The sequence below is a fragment of the Lytechinus variegatus genome, chromosome 12 (genome assembly GCF_018143015.1).
Source record: "Lytechinus variegatus isolate NC3 chromosome 12, Lvar_3.0, whole genome shotgun sequence".
Lineage (NCBI taxonomy): Eukaryota > Metazoa > Echinodermata > Echinoidea > Temnopleuroida > Toxopneustidae > Lytechinus > Lytechinus variegatus.
Genome location: NC_054751.1, coordinates 7,602,049 through 7,627,230, shown reverse-complemented (window position 1 = coordinate 7,627,230; position 25,182 = coordinate 7,602,049). Strand labels below are relative to the sequence as shown.

Sequence of the window (25,182 nt, the reverse complement as noted above, 5' to 3'; positions counted from 1 at the left end):
CACATAATATAAATATTATAAGCAAATCCAGTTTGAGTGCGTCGAAACGAGGAGAATATGATCAGCGATATCTAAACAAACTATTAAGCCCACAGTACAGAAAAATAAATGTCGTCTATTTATTATCTGATCGTCCAAAGTCCAATTTAGGATTTAGAAGTTGATGTGAGCTATGATTTTTGTGTCGAGGATGAATGGAAGGTTAACACCGAGGATCAGTGACCATGTAAAAGGAGGCTTCAGTATAAAAAGTCCTTTACTGTGGGGGTAGAAAGAGAGAAGAAAAACGAGAAAAAAGAGGAGGAGAAGGAGGAGAAGAAAATATGATGACAAGAGATAAAATACAGGTGTAGAGAGATAGATAAATATAGAGACACAGATAGGGGGGGGGGGGTAGAGAGAGAGAGAGAAGAAATGGGGAATATGAACCATATGGCATTGGACAGTTGAATATTAAGTCATGTGATCTTATTATTAAGTACCAACTTTGCAATTTCATGAGGAGATTTAACAAGAGCTGTACTTGTCAGAATTCTCATTTTTCTCTGGTATTTCTGTATACGAGCCACTACTGAGATTTCGACTAAGGGCCACTAAACCCCTTAAAAAGAATTATTAAAAAAATCCACGACCAAGAAAATAAAAGAAAATGAGCACATAAAACAAAACTGAAGGAAAAAAAATGGTTGTTTACATTGAGCGGGCACCTCGTTTTTGTTAATACTTTGAAGGATTTAACAAAGCTTCCCCACAGTTTGCCTAGTATGTAACATCACAGAGGATTAGGTGAGAAACAATTGCATTTCACGACAATCACTTGGATTTTGCAGGAAGTCCCCAAGTAGTCATTGAGACTTTTCTTAGTTGCACCGACGTCTCAAGGATGTTTTCCAGGCGTCGCAACGACTATTTGTCTGGAGACATCGCAGACATGGCACGCCTCGGAGATTTCGTAGAGACGTCAACTTGATGACTGAAGAAACCAAAATGTTGGAGATGTCTCCACGACTGTAGTATCTGAGGCATCATCAAAGGAACTTCTGGTTTGGTCTGATATGGCGTTAAGTAAGTCTTATCAGTTTTTCTGGTCTTCTGCCGGTCACTGCGACACCTCAGCATTGGGAGGCCTCTGCGAATTCGCACATACAGACTTTGCAGAGATGTCTCAGGATGCAGTCTCCACGACGTCTCTGCAACAATGGGCCTACCGCATGCAACTGGTGCCGGTATGCGTCTCAGCATTGGCCTATAAATGAATGAGCCATACAAAATGGGCAGATGCGCCGTATGGATCAATATCTCTCGAAAGCTGTGAAATAGCACATGACTACAGGACGCGGGGTCCGGCAACCCCAAATTTTCTGGCGGGGGGGGGGGGAGGGGGTGGCTGCGTATGTTATTTACCATAGGCATGCAGCACCGCCTGCAAATGTGGTAGGTATGTTAAATAGCAGAACTAAAAACCTAACCTTCATTCTGAAGTGTAAAATGTCTCCGAAAAAATCTTTTAAAACAATCGAGCATCTTTCTTCCGATTTCTCGAAGAAGCCAATATTTTTCGAGACATTTTCAGGAGACGACTTTGCATTTAGCGAAATCTGGAGTAGCAAACAAGCGGTGAATTACAGTGGCGTATAAACAGATAGGCCTACGTTTGAATCTCTGCTTAAAACGCATTTATTTCCTCGTTGAAACCTTTTCTCCTTATATGATTTTTTTTTGGGTTTAACTATTGATTTAACTATTCATGTTTTGTGAGCAGGGGTTGCTTTTGTATATTAGGGTTAAGCAATCCTACACTGTTAGAACATTTATCCTTAAAGTAAAAGAAGTCCCTAGGCTGCAGCAGAGTCTCAAGAACAACTGTAATCTTACCAGATTGTGTAGTCTTTCAGGAAATTGGTATTTGGCGTATGGAACCTTACAAATTTCCTTCAAGAAAAAAAAAACCCGTTTCCACCTTCTATAACAGAACTGTTCTGTTAAATTGCAGAAAAATTCACGTTTTATGAATTTACAGAATGATTCTGTTATTGTTTTTTGCAAAATCTTCTCCCTTTTCTGTAAAATCAGGGTTTTTTTAACAGTGTAGGCCTGGTGTTTTTAGAGCCCTTGTGAGTTATGAGCCTGCCGAATTGCCTTTTAGGCAAGTTCCTTAAACTGCAGGTGAACAGGGCATTGAGATCAGGCACCAGTCCCCGTAGATACATGTTTAAGTGCTATTTAATGTAATTATCATTATCATGATGTTTCGTTGTGAAGTGCTATGATCATATTTATGGTAAAGTGCTATAGGTATTTGCTATGTATGGGGGGGGGGGGCTTGGGGGTAAAATTCTAAGTTTTAGCATGACTACTGGATCTCCAGGGGGTGCTGTATATGGTGAATATGACCCTCGGCCAGATCTTGGGGATAATTCAGTATCCCAGCACCCCAGCTTCCCACGGCCATCCTACCTGTTTAAAGTCAGTCGAAGTCTGTTTAATTTTTTTTCATTTGAATAGTCCATTGAAATGTCCTTTGAAAAATGTCAATGGCGATGATGCCATTTTTTTCTCCCTCTTGACTGATTTTAAAGAGGTGTAGGGAAGCAACATAACAAAGCCTGGCGGATCGCACTGCGTTACACCAACTCCGCTGACTTTGGATTCCGTTATATATTTTTAATAACAATTCAGCTATGAAGCCACCATCGGAAGGAATTATTTTGAATTGGCGGCGGGGGTACGTTGTCGTATTCTGTAAATTTATTCTTAGTGTATTAGATGGAGGCATCGCTAAATCGTTTGGTGTTCTTCTCAATGAGATGGTGGTGAGATTAAACTCAAGCTACGCCATTGTTGGGTTCATCTGCAGCCTACCAAGTACCCTCACGTACCTCGCAGGTAAGTCGGTTTTCATGTTTGAATGACGATAAGCCCCATAATAAAACACCAAAATGCAAATTACTGTATTTGTTCAGGTATTCATATTTCTTTCATCAGAATGATAATATTGACCGTTATTTCGCCCATGTGCAATTTGAATGCATGTTTTTATCATATCCTCTCGTGTGCAAAATAAGGCTCGGTGTAAAAATAGCAGAGGTAAAAATGGCAGAGGTAAAAATGGCAAAGGTAAAAATGGCAAAGTTAAAAATGGCAGAGGTAAAAATGGCAAAGGTAAAAATGGGAGAGGTAAAAATGGCAAAGGTAAAAATTGCACAAGTAAAAATGGTAGAGTTAATAATGACAGAGGTGAAAATGGCAGAGGTAAAAATGGCAAAGGTAAAAATGGGAGAGGTAAAAATGGCAAAGGTAAAAATTGCACAAGTAAAAATGGTAGAGTTAATAATGGCAGAGGTGAAAATGGCTGAGGTAAAAATGACAGAGGTACAAATGGTCAGTCTTAAACCCCCATGCCAAAAAATCCAAAAGCCCCTCCATGTACAGTAGATTAAAAAAGAAAGGTTCTGAGAAGAAAATTGGAATTATAATGTTTGACTAATGGAAAGGGCAACATTTTCAAATGATACTGTAGATCTTCTGCATCAAATTGATAACACTTGAGTTGGTATTTCTTATTTTTTTCCTGGACTTACATGCACGGCCTTCTCATGTCAAATCGCTCTTCTAATATTCAAATTTGAAGCACACTTTGGATCCCGAGTATTATACTTAATTCATTACAGGGGAAATTCACACTGACATAAAGTTCATTGAAGAAATAGCAGAAAATAATTAAAATGATATTGGTGGGGGTCTCAGGGAATCTATCAAAGATTTAAAAAGCTATTAGAATTTTACATTTTAACGGTGCCGTCATTTGCGAGCAGTTTTTCCCACTTATGGTGTAATACAAAATATTAATGAAATGTCAATTCTTAAAAAAAAAATGAAAATGGCTTTTATTGTACCTTAAGTATATCAACATACAAATCATTTCACATCCGCACCTGAAAGATTTTTTTTTCAGCAATCATGAACCACTGATTAAAATATTGAAAAGTATACATTTTGGTGCATATAATATACGGGGCAGCTGCTAGTATATGACGTCACAGATCAAAAACTCAAACTTCTAATAACTTTCTTAATCTTTAATGGGCTTTCCGTAAACCTTCACCAATATATTTTTCTGCTAATTTTGCGGTAAACCTTTTGTCAGGGTGGATTTCCCCTTCAAAACAGGCCGATAGAATGGTACCTAAGAAACACCTATAAATTTAAATCCCCGATTCGCTACACATTTCAAACTTCATGCGGTAACCGTTACCATAGAAACTAGGTTAGGAACCTGACATCCACTTGGACTAGGTGCAATGAGGTATTGCTCTGAAAACTTGAACACTAGTTGCTATTATTATATCATTTATATCAAACTATATACTTATCATATTAATATATATTCGGATCCATTATGATTTTGAAATATTAAAAAAAATGCTTTTATTACAGAACGTTTTGTTATTTTTCTGTAATCCAAGTTATGCCAGTGGTTCAAAGAAATCCCTAACTTGTCTATTTCAGTGTGTTAATTGTAGCGCACATTGGTCTTTACATTAAAATTTGTTGGTTATGTATGGGATGAATTTAAGTGTTGTTCTACTTATATATATATAGGGTTACTTATATAACCCTATATTACAATGGCATTTGATATTATATTTTTCATGAATCTATGAATATACAAACAAGGCAGTCTTTGCTATCTCTTTTTACACACCCAAAGTGATGTACAGACGCCAGCTAGTGTAATAACAGCCACATGTGTAAAACACTGTACCCACTGTCGTATATAATATTTCCCACAAATATCATGGCGCACTTTATCAACAAGAGGCATTAATTTTGAACTATATACCCACAGATGCACTTTACTCTCTAAATGCAATATTTTTAGGTTGTAATTCATACACCTCCTCGATTTAACAACGAATGTTCCATATTACATGAATGCAGGGGCTGCAATCCGGGGGGGGGGGGGGCAAGGGGTGTAGAGTGCCCCCACATTTTGAAGCACTAAAAAGTTTTCCCCTTTTAACCCAAGAACTTTGCCCCCTTTCAACGCGTTCAGTGCCCCTTTCATCTTAGAAGGACCCGTTTTATGTGTTAAAGAGTGCCCCTTTACTTTTTAATAAATATAAGTGGCCATTCTGGTATAAAATAAGTTTCCATTCTTGAAACCGCTCTTTTCATTCCCGATCATCGCCCGTTTTCCTTATTTCGTGTTCTTATCCCTTCTAAAAGTGCATATTTTTTATAATAAAAATTCTTTTAAAATGTTCCTCTTGCCCCTCTAAGTTGCCCCTTTTCACCCTTTTCAGAGTGAACCGCTTCTTCTGCAGTGTGTACATTTTCAGCTTTGATCAAGTGCCCCATATGAATGAGTCCTCATTTAATTCTGATAAATGCCCCCCCCCTCTTCTAGTTTGTTCGTTCAAATGTCCAATTTGCTAATGTATTTGCAATTAGCGTCCTTTCTTTTCTGCAGGGGCATCTGAACCGGGGAAGGGGGAGGGGGGCACTTGCCTCCTTAAAAATGGAACTCGATCCATGGGTCCCAAAAGTTTTCAAGACCAAGAAAGAGAAAAGAAGAAAAGGAAAGAAAAGTGGGGAAATAAAATACTGTTCTCTATGTAAAATCTATCACAAATGCTTTTTTTTCATTAAAATTTCAAGATTTTGCTCGCTCGCAGCTTTGAAGAAATTTTGCCCCATACACCATGTCTGCCCCTCAGTTATTTTTCTCAGTACCCTAGTAAGGTACATATGCTATTTTGTTTTTTGTTTCAGGTGCCCTTTTGAAAAGAGGAAGTGCCCTTTTTTCGCTGTGCCCTCCCTCCCACCACTATCAATTTCGCTCTGCCGAACCTGGATGAATGTTTATCTATTTTATCAGAGCTAGTGGAACGTTCTGTATGAGACAAAGGGTGCTACTCTACTTTTAAGACACTATAATTTGTGACAAATCCATACGAAGCGAATGCTGGTAGTCTCCTTTTCCAGACCCAATGCGACCGTACCATACAATATGAATATTATTAGTCTACTTTTTAATACTCAGTCTTGGCCATATATTCTTCCAAGCAACATGATTAACGCTATACCTGAACTAGCTAAGCGTAGACTTTACTCAAGACCCGGTGGTTAAAAAGGGAAATGAACTTTAAAACTCAGACCTCACCATCTTCTAAACAATTGCCATGTAATCAAGCATATGGATATAGAGTTTTTCTTTTCTCCAGACCCAGTCATTTTTTTAAAAATTTGCAAAATTTCTTACCGTTGAAATAGAAATCCTACAAACGGAATTTTCAAATCACTTGTGTGGCACATAACCTTTGTACAGCATAGAATAGATAAAAGGAGAACACCATCGATCTTCCCTCCATAATAGGGGTTATCGAGTGCTAAATTAGACAAAACGTCGCACGCATTACGAACCGCCCTCTCTGCGCGCTTTGATACGAAAGTTAGTTTCGCAGAAAACGCACTTAAAGAAAAGCTTTTTTAAAACCAGCAAAAAGTGCACCTACAAGTGCACCTACAAGAAAAGCAAATTATTTGCCGGTGTCTTCGTTAGATAGTTTAGGTTCCAAAGTTTCATCCCGTATCTTTATATTTTCTTGAAGTGAACTATTTACGCCACAGTGGGCATCGTAACAGAGAGGACGGTTCGTGATGAAATCGCGAGGTGCGACAGCGCGCTGTATCTATTCCGCGAGGACGGTTCGTGGTGCGTGCGACGAAAATTTGAGGAAACAATTAGCAATTAAGTGTCAAGTAAAGAGTTTTTGTTTTCTCTTTGTATTAAAATTATCACCAAATCCTTATTACCAGGTTGCTAATAGATATATTTTTCTCCCCAATTTTTCCTTAATTTTTTAATTTTTTTTCGATACCGGCTCCCAATCGCCACTCGGCAAGGCTCGGTGCGCCACAAGTGGCGCGCGCGCCACCATAATGTAGGCCTTTCCCCTATGGCGTTTTCGTACAGAGCAAATCTCAGCAGCTCCAACCGAAATTACAAGCATTTAGTTATTTTGCCATATTTTCTCGGATCCTTAGATTTGTGTAAAATTAAAGATACATATACCAAGCACGTCTCTTGTTCTTTCCAACCATGTATTTTGTAGCAACGAATATGTTGAAAGGCTTGAGAACTAAGTGTGAAAATTATAGTAAACTTTAAAGCCGATTTTCTGTGAAATGGGTTTGCACCGCCGTACGCGTGATACGACGGTTCGGACGACCGCCGACGATTATATTTCAAATCCTTACTATCATAACTGTTTCTGGCTAATGTATAATATTCACCATCAAATGATCGATATTATGTCATGTACTTTTCGGAGATTTAAATTTGAAGTGTGTATTCTAACTGTTATGAAATTCTAATCGAATCGTGGTGTATCGATTTCCCTTTATTTGACAGCTCCACTTGCATCTCTATTACTAGAAAGGATGAACGATCGACTGGTCGCCGGAGGAGGAGCAATACTCAGCGCGACTTGCCTACTCATATGTGCTTTTTCAACGAATGTTGTAGTTGTGGGCGTGGGTCTCGCATTAACAGGTAAGGGAGATCACGGGCGATGAATATATTTTTAACAATATTTTACTAGCATATTATACTAGCATCATGACCCCCAACATACCAAAACGTGACTACTGAACTTAGTGTACTAGATAACAGATAACATGATATTACAAGATTAAAGTGACCACAATTTATCGCAAGTCCTTTTGATAATGATATTTCGCTTTTATGTAGCGCTTAATACTTCGGGATGACGAATCAACAATCGCGTTAAAAATGTTATTATAAACGAGTTGTCGGATCCTAGCATACCCGCATACAACGTACGCCATTCTCCTCTCCCTGTGGAACAATCCAACAAAAGATAAGACTCGGTTGCTATGCACACTACATGGGCTTTCGCATCCTATCGGGTACAAATTTCACCCCTGGGTGTAGAGTGACAGTAAAGTGGGCATGAAGGGCGGATTAATTCTTTGCCTCGGACGCGAGGCCGTGGTGGGATTCGAACGCGCTACCCTATGATTACAAGGTGACAGCCAAAACGCTGTTAAATCTGGGGAGCGTTTCATCAATATTTTCATCCGACAAGTTGTCAGATCTGACATCTTTCCTTGATTCTGATTGGCTGAGACACACTGTTCCTATGGTAAGTGTCGGATAAACTGGTACTTGTCGGATAAAACGTCCAACAAGTCCTTTCATGAAACGACCCCAGGACACTTATGGACAGGTACCCCATGGACCCGCTGCATAAAAGAAAACTCAGGTTGTTTTTACCGCAGTTTTTGCCCTTTGTTAAAGTCAATTGCAGAAATCAGACTAACCTTAGTTTTCAGTTTTTACCAGAGTTTTCTTAGGTAAAAAGTTTTATGCAGCAGGCCCCAGGTCTGAAGAACTGGGCCCCGTCTTACAAGATTTGATTAAATCAATCGCAACTATGGGAAGCCAGCAAATTAAACTTATTGGCCCGTATTCACAAAGGTGGACTAAAGTTATTCCGGGGTTAAATTTAGTCGGGGGTTAGCTAGCACCCGGGTATAAAGTTAGTCCACCGCGCTATTCACAAACGATGGACTAACTAATCCATGGACTAACTTTATACCCGGGTGCTAAAGTTAGTCCACGGCTGAGTTATACCCGGGGTATAACTTTAGTCCTCCTTTGTCAATTCGGGCCTAGATATGTATGTATATCCATAAATTCATTGATTTCTTGACAATTTGGTGTGATCTCTTTTGTTAACAGATTCAGTTCAATTCTATTCTAATTCAATTCAATCCAATTCGGTTTATTACATATAAAACAGAATACAATGCTGTAGTCCGAAGACTAATTGTGCAAAGCTTACATTGAATATTATATTACAAAAAACATTTTGCAAATTTTCTGCAGACAAAAATTATGACACTGATGGATTTCGATAGAGTAACAACCGATTGGATTAATCGTAACTCTTTGGAAGACGGGGCACTGGTTTGTTTTGATTCACTTGGGGAGAAGTTTGCCTTATGCAGGCTCGTCTCTTTTTCAAAAGTAAATCTCACATGATACTCGTTAATCGTTAAGAAGGCGAAAATGAAGTGATGTACCGTTTTCATACTGAAGATGAAGTGAAGTTACTCCAGAATAACTCCGGATTGAGTTTATACGCTTGTACTGCGGACTGACTCTAAACCCCCATATTGCCAAGCACCGCAGCGGTGTATCCGCAGTCGTTGCCATGGTTTCCAAGCGAGTTCGCGCCATACGTGTGGCAAGATCACAGCGATACGCGCATACCGCATTTCCGGTGCGGAGTAACTCCGTTTGTAACCCTCTTCTCGAAGTGGGTTGAGTACTCCGCTTTGAAACCGGATCGAACTAATCTCAGAATTTCCATATTGCCCTCCAAAGAGGACTGAGTAACTCATCCTGGACTCCGGAATAACTCCACTTCGGATCTCACCACAGGTTTGATCCTTGCAGGGAGAATCATCCTGTCCAGATCCATCTGGCCGGCAAATAAACAAGGCAAAACGAATTTGTGGATTTGCAAGGGCATGCAACAGAATTGTATCAAAATTTCAATGTGAAGTGACTGGGATTGAATAACACTTGTCATGAGAGTATTGCACGTTAACTTTAAGCTTGAACTCAAAATGAACTTTGACCATACCAAGTGACCTCCTAACACAATAGCCTGCAGGTCCCCTAAGTACACCTACCATCCAAGATTGTTTGAAAAAGTGATTTATGGTTGCAAATTTATAAGAGAGTCTTGCGAGGAAACTTTAACGTTGACCTGAAAATGACCTTTGACTTTACCATGTGACCTCCAAGTGCAGCATAATATGTAGGTTCCCTCCGTTCATCTACCATCCAAGTTTGGTTGAAAAGTGACTTATGGTTGCACAGTTAGGTGCCATAAGGTGCCATTCAGTAGGTAACTCTCAGAAATTTAACCCACGGCAGCACTTCAGTCTTCTGGCAAAGTCATTTGTCTACACTTTGCCACTCTCCAACCAAATGTTGTGACCGTGTAGGAAAAAAAAATTGAATGCTCGAACGGGCGATCAGGTTAGCCGTGCGTAACGGTTATGGTATGAGTAACGCAGGGATTAGAATCATTCTAGCTATAGTGATACACAAATGTTGCATAAATAATTATCATTATTTAGTTTACCTGTCGTTTACTATCCCCCACTCTCTATCTCCATTTTAATTTTAGGGACCGGTTTTGCCTGTATTTTTCTGCCCACAACGCTCATCATAAACGACTATTTCCCTGATAATTTTGTCATGATGAACACGCTTTCCTTGTATGGTCTGACTGCAGGTGCAGCTTTCATACCGTTCATCGTAGAAAGATCGCAAGAGGCTTACGGGTACCACGGAAGTTTTCTGATTATAGCCGGTATTGGTTTTCACGTCATGGTGTGTGCTGCGGTAATCCGTAAACCAATTATGAAGAAAATTAAAAGTCATTGTCCTGAAGCTAAGACGATGGGACTGGCTCGAACAGATAGCGAGATGACAAGTAAGCTTATACGACCGAAAAATAACAGCGCTCTGGAATCAAGGGGTAAAGATATTCCTTCTCAGGAACATCAGTCAACCAGTACAGGATCTGATCAGTCAGCGATTTGGCTTGATGACGTTGCTGCTGCTGTGACCACTGAACACTTACCACTGATCACTGAAGAAGACAACGACGAACCGGCGGGGGTGTCTGCAGGGACATCGAAGGGCAATGCCGAACCTTGGTATAAGTTCTGTTGCAGAGGTCTCACCTTTCATGACTGGCTGGTCTTGTTTAACATGCCATCGTTTTACATCTTCTCATACGCATTGTACGGTTGGCTGCTGTTCTTGGTACCCCATGCCGAATCCCTTGGAATTACCAGTTCCCATGCGGTATTTTTATCCTCCTTGGCAGGTATTGGAGGTATCTTAGGAAGAACAGTGTTCATTATTCTCATTTCTAAAAACGTCGATCCTTTCTTGATATACATCCCTATTGGTATTGTCTGCACCCTGACTTTTCTCCTCGACTTCACCGGGTCAGGGTATACTGTACGGGCCGGTTTGGCGTTCGTCCAAGGCATTTGTTTCTTTACTGAAGATACTATGCCTTTTGCCGTGGTAAAGAAGATTGCATTAGACCCAGACAAATTCAGACGATTTACTGCAATGGTACATTTATTTTTGGGATTAGGAGCAACTTCAGCAGGTTATATGACAGGTACTTGTATTTATTTTCTTCATTATGATTTTAATGTTATACATTAGCAATGGACTCCCGGGATTGACTGAATTGGCATCTTAGTTGCCTTTGAATGACGCGGGAGACTGTAGGGGTCTTAACTCATGATACGGTCTGTAAATATATGCTTTATTGAAAATTATTACTATGATTACATGATTACGATTAATATGGTACTATGTGTCTTTAGCAGTGTTTATGGCATGTGATATCAAATACGTGAACGATTGGTAGTAGAAGATGATTGACTCAACATGTACCGATGGTATTGATCGAATTACATTGTTGTTCATCTTTTTCTCCTCCTCCATCAGGATTTCTGTTCGACATAACTCAATCCTACACCAAGGTCTTCATGTTCATCGGTGTTCTTCACTTTGTTTCTATGGTAATCTTGATCACCACCGTTATCTTATTGAGAACGCATTCACCGAGGATCACCACGGAAGGGAACAAGTGACGTCATGAAACCGTCCGTTAACACAAAGCACCGGGACTGATCGTATTGTTGACTTCTTCGCTTGATCGCTCACAATGATGAATGTAATCAAGCTATAATTTAACACTGCAATCAATCGCTAAAGTTAAATAGTGTTACAGGACCAAGATCAGTGACTATATAGGAGCCCTAATTTGCTATAAGCAAAAATATGAGTGGGCATTTAAACGTGAAAAATGTACGGTTCTTCGTACATGTACTTCCTGAAATGTAAATAATCAGGACTATGTATACTGCTTAATAATATGAACATTCGATCTATGTAGATAAATGTTTTTCCATTCAGCTACTTAGGCAAGTAAAAGGGAATGATAATATTGATTGCAATACAAAACAGCTATACCTTACTTTGGCGCAAATCAAAATTTGCATCACTTCTAAGAATACCAACTGATCATACTTGATATGTAATACTTATGCATTTCATGACATGTTTTTTCCCTTGAATTGAGGATTTGCGAGGTGTCATTTCTTTTTACGTCACTCACACGATAGAGTGACCCTGTATCCTCGTCACTGATTTTGCAGATTGCCAGAAGCGACGGGAAATCGTCATATTTTAGTCTGTTATCCTGTACTGTCTAAAATTAAAAAGTGTATTTACTTTTTATTCAATTATTATTGAGTTGTGAAATGGTTAAGCGTTATCAGCTTCAAGAAGAATATGTTTGAGAGAAAATCAGTATAATCAGATATGTTAATAGATGGCGCCTTTAACAACATGAAGTTTAAATCAAAGGTCATTTGCTTCAGAAACAACTGTCAGTACATTTCCACAAAACACATATCATAAAGCAAACCCATTTTAAGTGCGACGAGACGATAACTAAAGTATTAGGCCCACAGAACAATAAATGTCGACGATTTATCTGATGGTCCAAAGTCCAAGGTATGATTTAGAAGTTGATGTGAGCTATGATTTCATTTTAAAGGGTGGATGGTAGATTAACACCGAGAATCATAGACCGTGCACTAAACAGTATATAAATTCGCGAGTATTGGTCCTTTAGTGTGGGGTAGAAAGAGAGAAGAAGAAGAAGAAGAGAAGGGAGGGGGAGAGATCAAGGCGGGGATGAGGGAAAGGGGATTATAAATGAACATGGCATTAGTAGAATCGACAAGGGTATATTTATTCACATATTGGAATCTTAAGTGCAACAGGAGTAAATTAGCAATTTTATAAATAGATTTTAAAAGATCTGTTTGTCAGAATTGTTAATTTGCGTTTTCCAACAGTTTGCCAATATAACATCATAATAGACTCAAGGAAAATGCAGTTGTATATTTCGACAGCTACTTAGATGCTGCTGCAACGTCCCCTATGCAGAAGCTGCGATACTTTTTTTTTGTTTCAGCGACGTCTCAGCGATGCTTCCCAAGCATCGAACTTCCTATACATCGAACATCGCTGCGACTGTCTGGGGCAACTGTGTGTACCTTTGTCTGGAGACATCCAATAGCGCCCGAGACGTCACTGAGATTTTGTACAGAGTTCTTTGTTAGACTTTATGTTGGAAAGGTCTCCATGACTGTAGTCTCTGAGACATTAACAGACATATACCTCAGTCACATTTCCTCGAAAACAGCCGTTATAACATTTATGTACACTTAAAAAAAATTGGGTAAAATTTTAACCAGCACGAGGGTAATCATGTGTCCAACCAATTTGGGGCAGTATTTTACCCAATGCAGAAAGCATATTGCCCAGTAAGGTTAAAAATATAAGCAGCAGTTACGTTAGAATGGGCAACATTTTTATCACAATGGATAAATAAAAATGCCCAAAAGAAATGTCTAATTTTGGTTGGACACATTATTACCCTCATGGAGCATTTTTACCCAATATTTTTTTAGAGTCTACCAAATAAATATTGGTAGTTTGAATAAAATTATATAAAGCGGCTGTTTACGACTAGGCCGCCGTAATGGAAATGTGACTGAGGTATTAGCGTGATATAGGGTCTTACAGTAAGTCTAACTAGTATTTGCGGTCTCATGCAGTATCTCTGCGACATCGCAGAGAGGTCTCGTAGACTGCGCACTGACTCCGCAGAGACACCGGAGTCGTCTTAGCAATCGTAGATGAAATTAAACTCCACGACGCTTACGCATTTGATCGTAATGTCTTGGACACGTCGCGGCAGGAACGTATATGAGCCCATACAAATTGAAAGGCCAATTATGCTGTAGAGGTAGCGGACAACATTTCTAAGAATCTGCGAGTGATCAAAGCGAGCGAGTAAAAAACACGACCCACCCTATTCGATACTGTAATTTTATTGTAGCTTTTGACTTACATGTATTACTTAGAAAATAATGTTAATATGGGTTTTTTCAGGGGCGAGGGGGCATGGCACCCCAAGCTCATCTGAATACCAGTGCATCGACTGGGGAAAAAAATCGAGCATGTCCGACTTTCTTGCGACTCCTCGGAGGAGACATAGGCCCAAGTGTTATAGATTTATCGGAGATGTCGCGGAGACGTCTCTGCAATCATCAAAATCCGGAGTCGCAGACTAATGGGAAGCTAGTTGTAATTCCATTAACATTAACATTTTTACATTTTGCAAGTTTTAATTTTTTACTTGCCTAAAGGTCTGGTCACACCGCCCGAGCGTTGTTGGAGCGGTCGTGGAGCGGAGAGAAAAAAATCATCACCACTCGCTACCGTTCACCATTTTCGATTTCGAATGTTATTTTTTTGTTTTCGATTTTTTCCCCAATTTTGTGAACGAAATTCGACCCTCTCTCTCTACCGCTCCACGACCGCCCGAGCGTTGTTGGAGCGGTTGTGGAGCGGAGAGAAAAAAAATCGTCACCGCTCGCTACCGTTCACCATTTTTCGATTTCGATTGTTTTTTTTTTTTTCGATTTTTTCCCCAATTTTGTGAGCGAAATTCGGCCCTCTTTCCCTACCGCTCCACGACCGCTCCAACAACGCTCGGGCGGTGTGACCATGCCTTAAGAAAGGAATAAACACCACTTTTACAGCCAATTGAATGTGATTTGCCCAAACTATTAGAAAACAAACAAGAGAGAGGGCTTTGGTTGCATCCAACTTCGAAGCCAAGCCGCCGTGAATCGCCCTCCCGGTGAAGTCTGATCGCCGTCAGCATATTCATTAGCACCAAGAAATATATGCAGATCATTAAAAGTCAACTATGAATTGAAATTCATCAGTTCATGAGTATAAAAAAAAATTGTCTATTTTGAGAATGCAAACTGGTTGCGTTTCCACTCTCACATTTGATCTAGAGTAACTTTTTCTATTAATCAAAATGCATAGGCCTACACACTTTTCACACAATGGGTTTTCTTGACAACCTGAAACTCTACCAGAGGCTTGCCAGACCTAGCAACAAGTGATGTATGCAAACGAGTCCAGATATCGTGTCAAATTCATTACATCATGTACATACGCAGATTTGTGAAACACCTGCTGGCAGGAAGACATAGATTTGCGAATGTAGATTACTAGTATTGTGATACCACTACCTGTCAAAGTCAATGGAATCTCTCCTCTCAACAGTCATGCTTTCTCCGTTTCACTCTCCCTCTTTGTTTCTCTCTGTCTATCTCTCTTCCTCACACTCTCTATTTTGTAAAGGTCTAGTAAAGCAACAAAATAAGCCAGTTCGGAGTTCCTTTCTGCGCATGTTTAAAATATTCTGCGCATGATCAGAAGAAGGTCATTTGTACTAAAGTGACATGGTGGTTTAAAATCTAATCAGATAAGCACCACCTTTAATGTCTTGCTTATTCATATATTCTTTTGAATTGTGGTTTTCATTTACATCCACAATAAACAACAATGCGTCCACGAACGACTGGTATTCCACAGTTTGTCAAGTACATTGTACAACATGCTATGATATGCACTCAAAGTAGGAATGCAACAAATACCTTCATAAAGTGTTCATGGGTGTGCTATTCTAGTCACCTGGTCTATTCAATTTCTTCATCCTGCTATGTAAGGCAAGCTTACGTAATATCTTGCTTTGAAATCTGCCTATCATAATGGAAGAAATGAAAGGTCATTTGACCAAAATTGTCCATGAAGTAACTACGAACGGGTCTATTATCTTACACCAAACTCTTTTAACTTTGATTTAATCATTCGTACCGATAACAATGAATAATAATGAAGCCTCCAACCGAAGGAAACATTTTGAATTGGCGGTGGGGATACGCGATCGTGTTCTGTAAGTTTACCCTTCTGGTGTTCGATGGAGGCATCGCGAAATCGTTTGGCGTTCTTCTCCATGAGATGGTGGTGAGATTAAACTCAAGCTATGCCATTGTTGGGTTCATCTGCAGCCTGCCATCTACCCTCACATACCTCGCAGGTAAGTAGGTTTTCATGTTTGAATGCCGATGAGCTCCAAAGTGAAATACCAAAATGCAAGTTCCTGCATTGCTTCACTCACAAAGCTGGAGACGGTAATTTCGCCCACATGCAATTTGAATATTCCTCTACTATCTACATGTGTGCGAATTAAAGTGTGCTCCACAACCTAACCGCTTAAATGGGGGGGGGAGTACCCCGGGCTGAAAATATTTACATTTGAATAAATAGAGCAAAATGATGAAAATTTCCTCAAAATCGGTTGACAAATAACGAAGTTATAGAATTTTAAAAGCATAAGTTTTTCTATTATTACTAGGGCTGGGACTAAAACCCGGGTACCCGGGTCCCGCCCGGAAGCGTCGGGTACCCGGGTAGAAAAATCAATACCCGATACCCGAAAATTGCTCACCAGTATAACGTACATTTGATTTGTATTGCGTAGTGTAAGACATGATTGTAAACTCATCACAAAAGTACACAAGTCTCATTCTGAATCTCACCAATTACCCTCGAAATATCCTTAAATATACTAGTTTTTCAAGTGATGACGATGTGACTGAGATCGTTCAATCGTCGCCATGCTTCTTTTGCAGCGCAGTGACGTCATCCAGCCACTGCGACGCAAGCCAATTTATGAATGAAAATATAGTAAGCATGCGCATTGCAAGCCTCAGCCCCACGCAGTATTCCGTCAAAAAAAGTCTGCAATACTGTGTCACCTCGTACCAAAATCGACCTAGAATTCCACTTTCCTTTATTTCATATGGATTATGAAAGGTATTCTCAGAGGATCTGTTTTCTCACGGATACCACACAAGTAAGCAAAATTTATTACTTCTTGCTTTTCCGTCAAAATCTTACGAAGTAGCGTCGATGTTGCAACGTGTTCGTGAGTTTGTAGAATCTACCGCTACGTGAACAAAGTCAATTGATTTCCGGGTTTCGGAGCATACGAGGCGCCAGCCAATCACGTTCTTGATACCATTTTCAGTTTATCATAAACCGAAAATGGTAACACGATCGTGATTGGCTGGCGCATTCGACGCTCCGAAACCCGGAAATCAATTGACTTTGTTCACGTAGCGATAGATTCTAGATATTCACGAACACGATGTAATATCGACGCTACTTCGTAAGATTTTGACGGAAAAGCAAGAAGTAATAAAAATTTGCTTACCAGTGCGGTATCGGTGGGAAAACAGATCCTCTGAGAATACCTTTCACAATTCATATGAAATAAAGGAAAGTGGAATTCTAGGTCGATTTTGGTACGAGGTGACACAGTATTGCAGACTTTTTTTGACGGAATACTGCGTGGGGCTGAGGCTTGCAATGCGCATGCTTACTATATTTTCATTTATAAATTGGCTTGCGTCGCAGTGGCTGGATGACGTCACCTATGGGGTTTTTCCACCAGTCATTTTTCGAGCGACATGATTTTCGGGTACCCGGGTACCCGCCCGAAAATTACCACGGGTACCCGAAAAGAAAAAAACCCGAAAGTCCCAGGCCTAATTATTACATGAAATGATAATTGTTTCATTTCTCATACAGGTCATGTGGGAATAATGAGTCTGCTTTATCATTGTTTATAATGAATCAAGTTCGAGCAATGAATATCCATTGCACTTAATCAGTTGTCAATCCAATTCTTCAGCTCTTGGTAGAAAAAAATTGAATAAACCCAATTTCATTCAATAAAATACAAAAGAACAAGTGGGGATATGACATCAATTTGTTCATTCAATTTTTATGAAGACATGCCTAGAAGTGTTTCAGCGGAAAAATGCAAATCTTTAAAATGCCATAATTTTGTTAATCCTTGTCAGATTTTGAAAATGTTTTCAGTGTTCTCTTTGTCTGATTATTCTTCATCTGTTTAAATCGTACAATTTTCAGCCCGGAGCAGCCCTTAAAGGCAACTTTCCGTTTTAGTTCTGATAATCATGCAATCCAAGGGTTTCACTGTAATATCGTGGGATTCCCCCAAAACTTCATTGTAACGTATGATTTTTATTATACACGTATGTATGCCAAGGCGCATTTTGCCGACTGTTGAATATTTGCAAATATTCGATGAGAAATTCAATCAAGACGTCAAATCCCTATTTCTGTTCTGAAATTATGATGGGTAACGGCAGGACGTATTGTCAAACAGCTGTGAGCACTGGAATCGGTAGACTAGCTTAGTCGGGGAAATGTAGGTGATTACATGTACTATACAAATCCTATATTATTTATTAGGTTGTCTGTCAAGTATATGACATACCACCTATCAATTTCGTAAGCATTTTCTTTCATCAGTTATTTTGATAGGAAAATTGTATTTCCACTTTATCTAAAATCCTGGCACGTCAATTTCCTTGATTTTCATGTCATGGGAAGACATGGATAGACGTCTTTATGGACATGCCTAAAGAAGCTTTTCAAGGTCAACATAATCATGTTGACATCATATAGGCGCCTTTTCGTAAAATGTTACAATTGATCATATCACCCTAACAAATCGTTTAAAAAACATTCATATTTACATCACATCCAACTCAGGTTAGAGGTCATCAGGAAATGACATCAAAGGTCATGACGCACACGCACGCCCGTGTCAAAATTTTGAAATGCCTCAAACCGACCGAGCGTTTCCGTTTTACACCCTGGCGAAGGCATTTTCCGGAAAAGTAGCCAAAAAGCGACTAGTGAAGAGTCTACACACGTCGCTGGTTGCATGCAGCGTGCGACACAGGCGAGTCCACCACCGCAGAGTTCCTCGGCACTTCTTGTACAGAGAGAGCGGCACAGGAGTGAAATCCGAACATGCTTTTGCAGTCGCGTTGTTTATGATATTTTTTTTTCTAAAAATAAATTATTAACTAAATGAATAGAAAGACAGACAAAATCAAAATAAACAGATAATAATGGAAAGACAAATTGAAGTTTGATGGATTGATACACTTAGAAGCTGCCGAAACTGATAAACATATAGAGACAAAATAGACAGATAGATAGATAGAAATAGAGAGAGAGGTGGATAGATAGATAGAAAGAGAGAGAAAGAGGGAGAGAAGGATGGATAGATAGATAAATAGAGAGAGGGGGAGAGACAGAGAGGTCGATATATAGAGGGAGAGGGGGAGGGGAGAGAGAGAAGGATAGATAGATAGATAGATAGATAGAGAGAGATGTTGTAGATAGAAATATGGACGGACAAAGAGAAAGAGAGTAAAAAGACAGACAGATGCCTAGAGAAGGAGAGAGATAGAGAATTTGAGAGACAGATAGATAGAGGTTAGATAGATAAAGAATGAGAGAGACAGAGAAGATAGATTAACAGATATATAGATAGATAGAGAGAAATAGAGAAAGACAGACAGATGGATAGATAGAGATAGATAGATGAGAGATAGATAGATGTTAGATAGATAAAGAGGGAGAGAGACAAAGAATGTTAACAAATTAACAGATAGATAAGTTTAAACAAGTGGAATGCCTCTGGCCGTCTCACCTGCATCACGCGGTTCAATATAGCAGCAGTGCTCACTTTGAATACTACTCTAACTCGCACAAGATGTTCAGTGATACATGGTTACTCTTATTTCCCTTTTTTTATGAACTAGACCAATAAACTTACAGAGATATGATGGTTATTCAACAAAAAACCCCAACATGGCCAAAGTTCATTGACCTTACATGACCTTTGACCTTGATCATGTGACCTGAAACTCGAACAGGATGTTCAGTGATACTTGATTACTCTTATGTACAAGTTTCATGAATCAGATCCATAAACTTTCAAAGTTATGATGGTAATTCAACAGATACACCCAATTCGGCCAAAGTTCATTGACCTTTGACCTTGGTCATGTGACCTGAAACGCGCACAGGATGTTCAGTGATACTTGATTACTCTAATGTCCAAGTTTAATGAACTAGACCAATAAACTTTCAAAGTTATGATGGTAATTCAACAGATACCCCCGATTCGGCCAAAGTTCATTGACCCAAAATGACCTTTGACCTTAATCATGAGACCTGAAACTTGCACAAAATTTTCAGTGATGCTTGATTACTATTATGTCCAAGTTTCATGAATCAGATCCATAAACTTTCAAAGTTATGATGGGAATTCAACAGATATCCCCAATTCGGCCAAAGTTCATTGACCCTAAATGACCTTTGACCTTGGTCATGTGACGTGAAACTCATGCAGGATGTTCAGTGATACTTGATTAACCTTATGTCCAAGTTTCATGAACTAGGTCCATATATTTTCTAAGTTATGATGACATTTCAAAAACTTAACCTCAGGTTAAGATTTCGATGTTGATTCCTCCAACATGGTCTAAGTTCATTGACCCTAAATGACCTTTGACCTTGGTCATGTGACATGAAACTCTAATAGGATGTTCAGTAATACTTGATTAACCTTATGGCCAAGTTTTATTAACTAGGTCCATATACTTTCTAAGTTATGACATCATTTCAAAAACTTAACCTCAGGTTAAGATTTGATGTTGACGCCGCCGCCGCCGCCGCCGCCGTCGCCGCCGCCGTCGCCGCCGCCGTCGCCGTCGCCGTCGGAAAAGCGGCGCCTATAGTCTCACTTTGCTTCGCAGGTGAGACAAAAATAGATATATATATAGATAGAGAGAATAAGAGGAAGGCAGACAGATGGATAGATAGATAGATAGATAGATAGAGAGAGAGAGAGAGAGAGAGAGAGATATTAAATAGATAATTAAAGAATGGGAGAAACAGAGAAGATTATTAACAAATTAACAGATAGATACTCTAGTTAAAAAATAGATAGAGAGAAATAGAGAAAGACAGACAGATGGATAAATAGAAGGATAGATAGAAGGATACAGAGATAGAGAATTTGAGAGATAGATAGATGTCAGATAGATCAAGAATGAGAGAGAAGAGCGACAAATTAACAGATAGATACTGTAGTTACATAGGTAGGTAGAGAGAGAGAAATAGAGAAAGACAGACAGATGGATGGATAGATAGAGAGAGATAGAGAATTTGAGATAGATAGATGTTAGATAAAGAATGAGAGAGACAGAGAAGATTATTATATAGATAGATAGATAGATACTGCAGTTACATAGATAGATAGAGATAGAATTTGAGAGATAGATATATAGACAGATAGAGAGAAAGACAGACATCAGCAAATCGGCAAGGCAAATGATCAAGGCAAACATTCGTATTGAACCTGGAAAGTATAAGCTCAGCTCATAGAGATGAACATATTGACACTAGAGTAATCGCTCGCATTGACGCGCGCGTAATGCGGCTGTGATTCCATGTATGGGGCAGCCGCCATCTTAAAGAGGGCAAGAGCGCGGATTTATAACACACGGCTCTATGGGAGAATATCACATATTTCACTTTTTTACATTATATTTTCAATTTAATGCTGTATGCAACGTTAAAATCACAAGGCAAAACATTTTTATGTTAAAATATATGATAACCATGCATATTTTATAAAGGAGATGGACTGAACATCCAGAAAACGGGGGAAAAACGACGAGGTCGACTGATAGTAGTTATTCAATATATAAGCCATCATATAGCATATACCGTGACAAGGGTGTCAGATAAGGTCAACTTAACACTTTAGAGTGTTCATATGTTCTCATTATTTGGTGCTCATTTGACACTCAGTGTTCAAGCAATACTGTGTTGAAACAACACTTAGAGTGTAAAATAAACACCAAATACTCAGAAGTGTTGAAACAACACTTACAGTGTAAAATAAACACCAAATACTCAGAAGTGTTGAAACAACACTTAGAGTGTAAAATAAACACCAAATACTCAGAAGTGTTGAAACAACACCGTGACAGGTGTTGGATAGAAATATTTTAACAAAAATTATTGTTGAAGTTACACTTCACTGGAGTAACTCAACACTGTCTGTTGTTGGGGTATAATATCCTAGTGTTAAGTTACACCGGCAGGCTGCAGGTGTTGAAGAATTTGAAATCGTACACCAAATGGTCTGAATCCGAACCGTGAAACAACACCAAAGCTGGTGTTGGTATTTTTTTTACACCAATATGGGTGATTTAAACTTTCGTTTAAATTTTCGTTTCTGCAGGTGTTCGAGGGTGTCAAATGAACACCAAATGGTGTCAACTTCATAACATTCTCCGACTCGTGTTCAAATCGAACACCAAGACTGGTGTTGATATATTTTAACATCCTAAATGTTGGTAATCTTAACACCAGTGGCAGTGTATAACTCCAACACCAGATGGTGCATGTGGTCCTTTATTGATTGGGCTGCTAGATTTAACACCCGTGGTGTTAAATGTAGCTATAACGTCGCATAGTCTCCAATATTATATTTAATGGGATTATCAGTGATTCACCATATGATTTCTACTTTGATTTCCTCAAAATTAACTGAAAGGAGGGGAAACTTCCCCGGAAACTTCAGACCAAGCCCTGACCTACATGATATAATGCACGTACAGCAACCTATCCCCCCCCCCCCCCCCCCGTTTTCTGGATGTTCAATCCATATCCTTTATAAAATATGCATGGTTATCATATATTTTAACATAAAAATGTTTTGCCTTGTGATTTTAACGTTGCATACAGCATTAAATTGAAAATATAATGTAAAAAAGTGAAATATGTGATATTTTCCCATAGAGCCGTGTGTTATAAATCCGCGCTCTTGCCCTCTTTAAGATGGCGGCCGCCCCGAACATGAATTCACAGCAATTTGATGAAGTCCGCCCTCTAGTGTCAATAATATACATCTCTATGGCTCAGCTGCATTTCTGCGGATAACTTCGGTGCGGACTTTGGATCGCGCGCACAGCTGATAATGTAAACAAACGTAGACGTAGACTCTTCACTAGTCGCTTTTTGGCTACTTTTCCGGAAAATGCCTTCGCCAGGGTGTAAAACGGAAACGCGCAAACCGACCGTGGTTAATTTCGGGTACGATTTAGGTCATTTTAAGCCATAGACAAATAACAACATCAATACGCGTAACGTCATTATGTGCTAGCTTTGAATTTGAAGCCCACTTGCTTTGCATACTTTTATGTAGGTCATGTGATTTTGAAACACTCTTGGGTTGCAAATTTTTTTTGGACATTTTATAGAATTTCCCAGATTTTTCTTTCTTTTTGAAGCTTTGTGCAATTTCTTGGACATTTTTCCGAAATTTTGCGGAAATTTTTTTATACGATTTTTTTTACACAATATCTCTTTAAAAATCAACACCAATGAATATTCAAATAAATACTGTGAAATTAATACCCACTGGCATCATGAAAATTCTTGTCGGAAATTTCGTGTAAATTCTGCTGAAAGTTTACGGAAATTTTACCTAAAATATACATAAATTTTTTTCACTAAAAACATAACCGAAAATAATTGAAGTAAATGATGTAAAGTTGACGGCCATTTACACTGAAAATTTTGGTCGGAAATTTCGTAGAAATTTTGCATGACCTCTAAATAATTACAAGAAAAACATCACCAATGAATTTTCAAGTCATTGCTGGGAAATAGAAACCTACTGGCATATTAAAAATTCGTGCAGGAAACTTTATTGAAATTTAGCAACTTTGCAAAAATTTTACACAAATTTTTCAAATTTTTCACCAAAAAAAATAAATTGATAAACATCAATGATGAATTGATAAGCAAAAAAGTTCCTGCCGTGAAATTTCTGGCGCGCATTTTGCAATTTCGAGCAAGCAAATATGGGTAAAATAGTCTGAACTTTTGTAGAAATTCATCAAGGTATATTGTGTGCCTCGAACTTCATTTCATAAATCCGATCTTCCTGTCATGATAATCATCACGATTATCATCACAATTGTAATAATCACTTTTAACATAGTCAAAGTTAATTCCCATGATTTCTATGACCAAGGTCATCAAATATCTGAATATAAGTCATTTCACACATCAACCGAAATCGAATGAAAAATGATAAAAGACCACCTAAGAATCCAGTTTATTCATTCATTTTGGCAGGTCCACTTGTAATCTCTAATGATCGAATGATTGATTGCAATAATGTCATCCATTTTCAGGAGATTTAAATTGGAAGTGTTCGATATCATGGTGTAACGATTTCCTTTTATTTCACAGGCCCATTAGTATCTCTATTACTAGAAAGGATGAACGATCGACTGGTCGCCGGGGGAGGAGCAATACTCAGCGCGACTTGCCTTCTGATATGCGCTTTTTCAACTAATGTTGTACTTCTGGGCGTGTGTCTTGCATTAACAGGTAAGGGAGATTACAGGCGATGAATATACTCAAACCATTTCATTATCATCATCGTAAAAAATTGAATACAGCGTAACCGTTGAAGTCATTAACTACCACGGATCAGTTTTATTTCGATTTGATGAAAAGTATGAAACAATATCATTATGATCACTCACTATTCACACACGATGCACTTGACAAAATAATATATATATATATTATATATATATATATATACATACACGTGTAAAGTTATGCATGTACAACAGCTTTTGGCAACTCTTTTTTTATTTAAATATTGTAAAGAAATGGATGAAGAGAACAATGGTAGGCGTAGCTTAAATCAAGGTTCCCCAGAGCTATCTACCCTTTCGGAAAAATTGGTGATGCCGAAAAAATGTCTCTGCCGGGAATCGATCCCGGAGCAACCTCAGCAGGTTATATGACAGGTACTTGTATTTATTTACTTATTTTCATTTTAACGTTATATAAAGATTAACAAACAACTCCCGGTATTGACTAAATTTATTGTCATGCCATTTACATTTAAGTGACTGTGATGATGATTGTCATCATCATGCTATGACAATAGTTATAATGATAATGATCAGTTCTCGTAGAAAAGTCATTATTATCACCTTGTCATCTAATCTCTTATTATCATGGAATTAGTCCCGGCAAGACTTTTACAGCACACAGGCATTCCGAGGAATGAATTTCTGCCAGGTATCCATTTCGATTCGAAAACACGACCCTCGGGATACTAAGTTTGTTAACTCATGATATGATTTGCTAATCTATAGAATAGTATGCATTGA

General features: G+C 38.8%; 2 protein-coding genes across 2 annotated transcripts; both read left to right on the top strand.

Annotated features, from left to right (window-relative positions):
• The first annotated feature begins 7,524 nt into the window (after positions 1 to 7,524).
• On the top strand, positions 7,525 to 13,327 carry LOC121425711. Its single transcript, XM_041621878.1, has 3 exons — positions 7,525 to 7,558; positions 10,233 to 11,246; positions 11,582 to 13,327. Exons 2-3 carry the CDS (start codon positions 10,304 to 10,306, stop codon positions 11,725 to 11,727), a joined length of 1,089 nt encoding a protein of 362 aa, XP_041477812.1. The 5' UTR covers positions 7,525 to 7,558; positions 10,233 to 10,303; the 3' UTR covers positions 11,728 to 13,327.
• Positions 13,328 to 15,832: 2,505 nt separating this feature from the next.
• On the top strand, positions 15,833 to 24,545 carry LOC121425495 (monocarboxylate transporter 7-like). Its single transcript, XM_041621564.1, has 2 exons — positions 15,833 to 16,112; positions 24,242 to 24,545. Exons 1-2 carry the CDS (start codon positions 15,908 to 15,910, stop codon positions 24,403 to 24,405), a joined length of 369 nt encoding a protein of 122 aa, XP_041477498.1. The 5' UTR covers positions 15,833 to 15,907; the 3' UTR covers positions 24,406 to 24,545.
• Positions 24,546 to 25,182: the final 637 nt, after the last annotated feature.